Genomic DNA, 7,463 nt, shown 5'->3' with positions numbered 1-7,463 from the left:
CTCTCTCACTGGCTCTTTGTGTGAACTTGTGCTAAGGATACCGCTCCCCTGTCACACCCAGTGGCTCCAGACATACAGTTGTGGGCAAGGGAGAAAAAGAGAAATGGAGATTTAAGGTTGTGTGTGTCGCAAGACTGGTGATATCTAGTGACAGAGGGGTATGGTGTGTAGTGGCCAGAGCCAGGGTATAGTGGTTAGAGCATACAGTGGTCACAGCTAAGGTTAGAGCATATAGAGCTTATAGCAGGGGTGGCCAAATTGTGGCTCAGGAGCAAATGTGGCTCTTTCACACATATTGTGTGGCTCTCAAAGACCCCACTTGAAGAAGGCAGATCTCTCTTAAATCACTTCTCCAAGCCAAGCCAGTCAGCAGCTTGGAGAATGCATTTAAAGTTAAAGTAGCTTTCTTTCCACTCCTTTCTTCCTCCGGCTCTCAAATATCTGATGTTCATGTCTTCCGGCTCTCAGACATCTGACGTTTATTCTATGTGGCTCTTACTGTTAAGCAAGTTTTGCCACCCCCGGCTTAGAGGAAAGGTCAAGGACTGGGCCCTGAAGGCTGAAAACGGGGAGGGAGGGGCGGTGCCTATAGCTAGAGGCGAGCCTGGGGCCTAGTGGTTCGAGCCAGGGGCAAGGAGTACGGTGAACTTAGATGCTTGGGGTGTCGCTTGGGATTTGGGGAGGGCCTGTGCCCCCCGGGCTCCTCTTCTGGCTGCCTGGTTTCCTTCCTGCCGGCCTCCTCCTGGTCGACTCCCTCTCTTTCTCTCCCCGTGGCAGGGGCTCAAGTGCGCGCCGTAGAAGGGGGAAGGCGGGGAGTGGGGAAGCCGGAGGAGCGGCTCCACCTCCTCCCCAACCCACCCTGCCTGGCCGGGGAAGGGATGGGGGCCCCTCGCTCGCCCGCCTGCCTGCCTGTCAGAGCGCTCGCTGGATGTGAGCAGCGCGGGAGGACGACCATGCCGCTGCTGCCGGGCCTACTCCTGCTGCTGCTCTTCCTGGCTGGTCCCCTGCCTGGCGGCGCGCAAGAGCCGGAGGCGGCCTGCGGCCCGGACGGCTGCTACGCCGTCTACTTCCAGCGCCGGAGCTTCCTGGACGCCTGGCGCAGCTGCCGGGAGCTGGGCGGCAACCTGGCCACGGTCAAGCACCACGACGAGGCGGCCCAGGTGGCCGAGCTGCTGCGGGGCACGGCAGGGTCGCGGCCCGAGCAGAGCCCGCGCCTCTTCTGGATCGGCCTGCAGCGCCAGCCGCGCCAGTGCTTTCCCCTGCGGCCGCTGCGGGGCTTCATGTGGATCACGGGCGAGCAGGACACCTTCTACACCAACTGGGCCCGGCCGGCCGTCGAGGCGGGCGGCGGGAGCTGCGCCGCTCCGCGCTGCGTGGTGCTGGACGACCAGCAGGGCCAGTGGCTGGAGGGCTCGTGCACCGTGCCAGTCGACGGCTACCTCTGCCGCTTCGCCTTCCAGGGCATGTGCCCGGGCCTGGACGAGGAAGGCGGGCCGGTGGCCTACACCACCCCCTTCGGCCCGGCCGGCCGCAGCCTGCGTTATGTGCCCTTTGGCACGGTGGCGGCTGTGACGTGCGGCGGGGCCGTGCCAGCCGTCTCGGTGCTGTGCCTGCAGAAGGACGACGGCACGGTGGGCTGGTCCAAGGAGGCGCCCCTCTGCCGGGAGCACGGCTACCAGCACAGCTGGTGCGAGGGCGACAACGGCGGCTGCCAGCAGCTGTGCCTCGACGAAGGGCCCGGCTACTCGTGCGAGTGCCACAGCGGCTACCTCCTGATGCCCGACGGGCATTCCTGCGCGCCCAGCGACGCCTGCCGCGACCAGCCGTGCCAGTTCGAGTGCCTGCCCGACGAGGAGGGCGGCTACCACTGCCAGTGCCCCGAGGGCTACGAGCTGAGCAGCGACGACCACCACTGCGAGGACCTGGACGAGTGCGCCGACGCGCCCTGCGAGCACCAGTGCGAGAACACCGACGGCTCCTACCTCTGCCGCTGCCACCTGGGCTTCAGCCCGTCTGAGGACGAGCCGGGGCACTGCACTGACACCGACGAGTGCCAGATCCCCGGCGTGTGCCAGCAGATGTGCGTCAACTACGTGGGGGGCTTCGAGTGCTATTGCACCGAAGGCTACGACCTGGAGCCCGACGGCATCAGCTGCAGCCCCGTGGGCCACCCGCCCCTTCTGGCCACCGCCCAGAGCCACCGGGGAGGCGACGGCTTCCTCCAGCACTTCGGGGACCGCCACGGGTGGCCCCGGGAGATCGACGACCTGGCGGAGCACGGCTTGGCTCTCACGGACCATTTCCCAGTCTTCCCGGACTTCGAGGGGGTCTTTCCCAGGGACGCCTCTCTGCCTCCCCCCGAGCCCAGCACTGCCCCCTGGGCCTCCAGTTCCCTCCCCCTGGGGCAAGAGCCTGCCAGCCTCCCCGACCGCAGCAGCCCCGCTTCTTCCCCACCTCGCTCCCCCCATCCTACCAAAAGGGTCGCCCGGCAAGACTCCCCCAGTGACCCTCCCCCGACGGAGCTCCCGTCTCTGTGGCTGGCCCCCACCGCCTCTGCCCCCGGGCCCCCTCCGGCTCCGGGCGACGCTGTCATGGGGGGAGTCAGAGCGCTGCTCCCGGCCTCCGCCGCCCCCAGCCCGGCCCCGGGCGAAGGGGGGCTGCCGCGCCGTCGGCGAGACGACCGCTGGCTGCTGGTGGCCCTGCTGGTGCCCATGTGCGTCTTCTTGGTCATCATGCTGGCCCTGGGCATCGTCTACTGCACCCGCTGCGGGGCTCAAGCCAAGAGCCGGAGCATCACGCAGTGTTACCGCTGGGTCAGCAGCAGCGGCGGCAGCTCGGCGGCCAAGGGGGCCGCCTCACCTGCCTCCAGGCCCGGCCAGCCGGCCACTTGCCGAACCAGCGTCTGAGCCGCCGCCTGGGCAGGCTCAGCTGGCGCCTGGAGACAGAGCCCACCCAACAGACTTCGTTCAGCACGAACCACCAGCCCTTGCTGGGACCAGATCCCCTGGGACTGCAGATCTTCCCGGGGAAGCCGGGACCCTTGGCTGGGGGGCCCAGAAGGAAGGCTGCTGGCGGCACAGAGAGGCCGGAAACTGGACCACCGGGTCTCTCCTGGAGCCCACCTGGGTGCAACCTCAGGCCCTCAAGTGGAACGTGACTTCTAAAGAGTGGGGGGCAGATGGAGGACCCCCCCCCCACTGCCGCCTTCCCCCAGCTGGTCCCAGGAGAGGCACTCTTAGACCCAAGTCTCCATCCAGGACATAACAGGGACCCCCTGCAAGCTGTGCCCAGGAGGGAACTTGTGGTTATTTTTTGACCAAGCCCTGGCTGGAATGGGGCTCACATGCCATGCAGTTGATGCCGCAGCGCCTGCCCTTCAAACCCGCCCCCCCTCACCCCCAGTGATATAAATTCCATTCACCATACATTGGGGAGGGGGCTTCAGGGGCCAGTTTTTTCTACTGGGCAAGGCAGTGGGGATGCGAAGAGTTTGGGGTGTGTGTGGGGCGGTGGAGGTCATTGCAGGGAAGCACAGCGCACAGATCCAGCATGCCAGAGCAGAGCGGCATCCATCGTGAGGGATGATGTACTTGGCCTTTGCGGGGGAATTGTTCTCTGTCTCCCCCTCCCCATTTTGTGTGTGTGCGCGCGTGTGTCCAATAAAGGGACTGGCGCCTCCGCCTGGTTGGAATGAGAGAAGAATCCTATCCCTTCCATGAGAGGGCGTGACCCGTGTGTTTAGGGTGTGACAGCCCTGGTGGTACCTTTGGAGCAAAACAGAAAGCAGGATCGGTCTGTGGTTGAAAGCGCCCTCTAGTTGCGGAGGATTTATGGCCAGCGCTTAGGGTTCTCAAGGCAAGAGACAAAGGGAGGTGGTTTGCCGTTGCCTGCCTCTGCGTAGCAGCCCTGAACTTCCTTGGTGGTCTCCCATCCAGGTCCTAAACAGGGCTGACCCTGCTTCACTTCCAAGATCCAGCCTGGGTGGCCCTGCCTAATAAGAATACTCCACTTGGAGTCAAAAGGGGGAAGGGGGGGCTTAAAATGGATCCCTCATTTTTCACTGAGAAGCAGAGCTGGGGACTCCCTGTTCCCAGCAATTTCAGAGCCATGAGGACTAGTGGGCTTGAATAAAAGGGGAAGGAGGACCAAATATGAAGATTATGTTCCCCACTCTGGAAAGGGAAGAGAAGGGAGGGCAGAAGTTCACTCACAACTGTTTCAGTTATGGAGTGAAGTGGGTTAGAGGGGGGGAAACCTCTCGAACTCTCTAATTAATTATCTGGGAAGCATATTTTGGGGGAGGGGCAGACAGGATGTCCAGCGAATTTGTGGGAAGTGTTGAAACAAGCCCCTGGGGGCTGAGAGCACCCACAGCGAGATAACTGTCTGTTTTTGTGGCCAGCCTCTAACTTCAAGATGATTAAAGGCTAGGTTTCTGGAAACTCCAACCACTGACTTAGCCGTCTCTCCCAAGATGTTTACCACTAAATTACCATTCTGCCTGGCCTTGTCTGTACTTTTCCTGTGCCAGGTCTAGAGAAAGAGGGAAGCTGGTGGAAATGAAGAGAGTCCAGGTGTGGCAGAAAACTGAGAACAGACTGCTGGGTTTAGTAAGAGCCTGTCACAGTTTTGCACATTATTAAAGGGACAGCATAGAAAATTGGGGTGGGGGAAGGTTAATGGCTTGGTGTGATGATCAAGTCCAGAGATATGCAGGGACTGAAATCTTAACAGAAATCACTTTTGGTACCATGGAAGCCTTTCTTAATCTCAAAGGTGACTGATTGGGATAACTGAGTGGTGATGGGAAATCACTCTGCTTGTGCCTAGAGGCACTCTCTTCTTTACTTTCCTCAGCTTGGCTTTGGAAGTGAGTTTCAGCATGGAGCCCCCCCCCATTAGGGAGGACTGGCTGGTGCTTGTTGTTAGAGAAAGCTTGCCAGAATTGAAGTCAGCACAAATGCAAAGCCCAAACTCCCCCCCCTCCCCCACAAGCATCCCATCACCCCCAACATCATCGCTATGTGCTCCCCCCTCCTTTTCTCTGCTCTCTCATGAGTCAACGTGAGCAGAGTTCTGGCTCTCCCTTGTATTGATGGGCGTGGTGACACCTTGGCATCCTGCCTGGTGGGGGGGAGTGCTATGGGGTACCCCAGCAAAGCCTGGAAAATTAACCCTTTGCTGTCCTGAGGCGGGGGGAGATACCAGTTTAGGTAGTTGGAAACAATTGCTGGCTGAACAGAAGGTGGGGGGGGGGGAGTCTGGGAATCAAAAATGCTGATAGAGCCACTCCAGTTAACACATTCCTCTCTATTGCTTAAGTGGCCCCATGGCGCAGAGTGGTAAAGCAGCAGTACTGTGGTCTGAACTCTCTGCTCATGACCTGAGTTCGATTCCGGCAGAAGCTGGATTCAGGTAGCCGGCGCAAGGTTAACTCAGCCTTCCATCCTTCCGAGGTTGGTAAAGTGAGTACCCAGCTTGCTGAGGGGAAAGTGTAAAAGACTGGGGAAGGCAATGGCAAACCACCCTGTAAAAAAGTCTGCCAAAGTCGGAAACGATTGGTGTTTGCACAGGGGACCATTCCTTTCCTCTATTGCTTGGCTTCACAACCAACCAGAAGTTCTAAAAAAAAAAATCAAGTGTGTATATATAGGGGAGGCTTTCCACAAGCATTCCCATATTGTTCCTCCCCACCCCACACATCCTTTTCTTTAAGCCAAATACGGTACAAGAAAGGCATCTGTTTCCCTCCCTCAGGAAACACACACCTCCCAGACCAATTTAAAGTTGGAACTGGGCTAAAGTGGGAAATAACTGGGGAGGGGGCCGGAGCTGACCCTCTGCACACTTTTTAGAAGCGGGAAAGCCTTGATAGGAATGTGGTTAGGCTGAGTGAGCAAGAGTGAGGCATGGAAAGAGTTAATATCAGCTTAAGGAATTTGAGCTTTCTGCAGAGTTTTAACAAGGAACAGATGGGGGTGGCATCTGCAGGACAGGATGGGCTGCCCCCTCCCCACGCAACCCTTGTCCCAGTGCCCCCCTATAGATCCCTTCTTCAGGCCCACCCTAGCAGAGTTGCTGCCTCTTCTCCTCCTTAGAAAGATTTGGTGAGTTAAGTGCAGCAATAGGTAGAGCACTGTTTCCAGCATGGGGGAGATATCTGCTGGTGGTGCAGCTCTTAATATCACAGAAACTCCTCTAAGAGGAAGGGAAAAGAGGACATATCTAGATGCAGCTTAGTTTCCAGAAATAAAGATGTAGTGAGATTTGTTCCTGCTGTCTAATCCCAGATGTTTACCGGATGGATGAGTTCCCATGTCAGGACCAGTTCTAATTATTTTATGGTAGTAAAAGAAAGGGCTTTTCAACAAGCTTGGAATCATTTGTTTTATTTCACGTTCCTGACCTGAGCTCTGAAAACATGGCTCGATGGTACAGATCTGCTTTGCATGCCGAAGGTCCCACCCTATTGTGTGCCCCTCATGTGACTTGGTGATGTCATCAGTTCAGGGGGAGGGTGCCAGAAGTTAGCCTTGCCTAATGTGCCAGACAGTCTAGGGCTGGTCCTGGTCCCATCAGATTCAGGCCCATCCCAGCATCTAGTTAGAGCCTGGGAATTACCTTAAGGAGAGGGGCTGTGGTGCAGTGGGAGAGCATCTGCTTGGCATACAGAAGGTGCCCCTGGCATCTCCAGTTTGAAAAGGATCAGGTTAGTAGACAAAGCCCAGACTATGCTTCCTTCCTCCTTTTTGTTGTCACACCAATGTGGTAGATTAGACAAAGAAAGAATAAATGGCCACTCTTCTGCAAGCTTCCACGGCAGAGTGTGGATTTAAACCTGGGTCTTCCAGACCCTAGTTTGATATTCTATCCACTGCACCACACTGATGTTGCAGGGCCTGATTCTTAAATCTCTGATATATAAGGTGGTCTCTTGCTCTCTTGATGTTGTGAGACGCCCTGAGTCCGCTTGCGGAGAGGGTGGGATATAAGCTTAACGTAATAAATAAATAAATTGCTACCCAATGGTGAAGGAAAGCGCTGTACACATTTAGCTGCCTTATACTGGAACAGACCATCAGTCCTTCAAAATCAGTATCGTCTATTCAAACTGGCAGCAGCTTCCAGGGTCTTGGGCAGAGGTCTTTCACATCACCCACTACCTGAGCTTTTAACTGGAGATGCCGAGGACTGAACCTGGGACCTTCTGAAGGCCAAGCAGATGCCCTACTGTTCTGGCCCCTCCCCTCATGCTCAGAGGCACTCTAGTATTTATATACAACAATAATACTGTGCATCATCTAAGGCTGACCCCCGCTCCTAAAGACATGCGAACAATGCCCTGGTGATGCTTGATTCCAGAGGGGTGGAAAAAGAACAGGTCTTTGAAGTCTCCTAAGAGATCAGCAGCTAGCATACATACATATGTACAAGCAGGGCTTTTTTTGTAGCGGGAACTTCTT

At 57.2% G+C, this 7,463-nt stretch overlaps 1 protein-coding gene across 1 annotated transcript; it reads left to right on the top strand.

Moving 5' to 3' along the window:
* The first annotated feature begins 936 nt into the window (after positions 1 to 936).
* On the top strand, positions 937 to 2,967 carry CD248 (CD248 molecule). The gene has a single exon (XM_060252209.1). The coding sequence runs from the start codon at positions 954 to 956 to the stop codon at positions 2,904 to 2,906; it is 1,953 nt and encodes a 650-aa protein (XP_060108192.1). The 5' UTR covers positions 937 to 953; the 3' UTR covers positions 2,907 to 2,967.
* Positions 2,968 to 7,463: the final 4,496 nt, after the last annotated feature.

The sequence above is a fragment of the Heteronotia binoei genome, chromosome 1 (genome assembly GCF_032191835.1).
Source record: "Heteronotia binoei isolate CCM8104 ecotype False Entrance Well chromosome 1, APGP_CSIRO_Hbin_v1, whole genome shotgun sequence".
Lineage (NCBI taxonomy): Eukaryota > Metazoa > Chordata > Lepidosauria > Squamata > Gekkonidae > Heteronotia > Heteronotia binoei.
The sequence above is the reverse complement of the archived record's forward strand: the minus strand, read 5'-3'. Positions and strand labels throughout refer to the sequence as shown.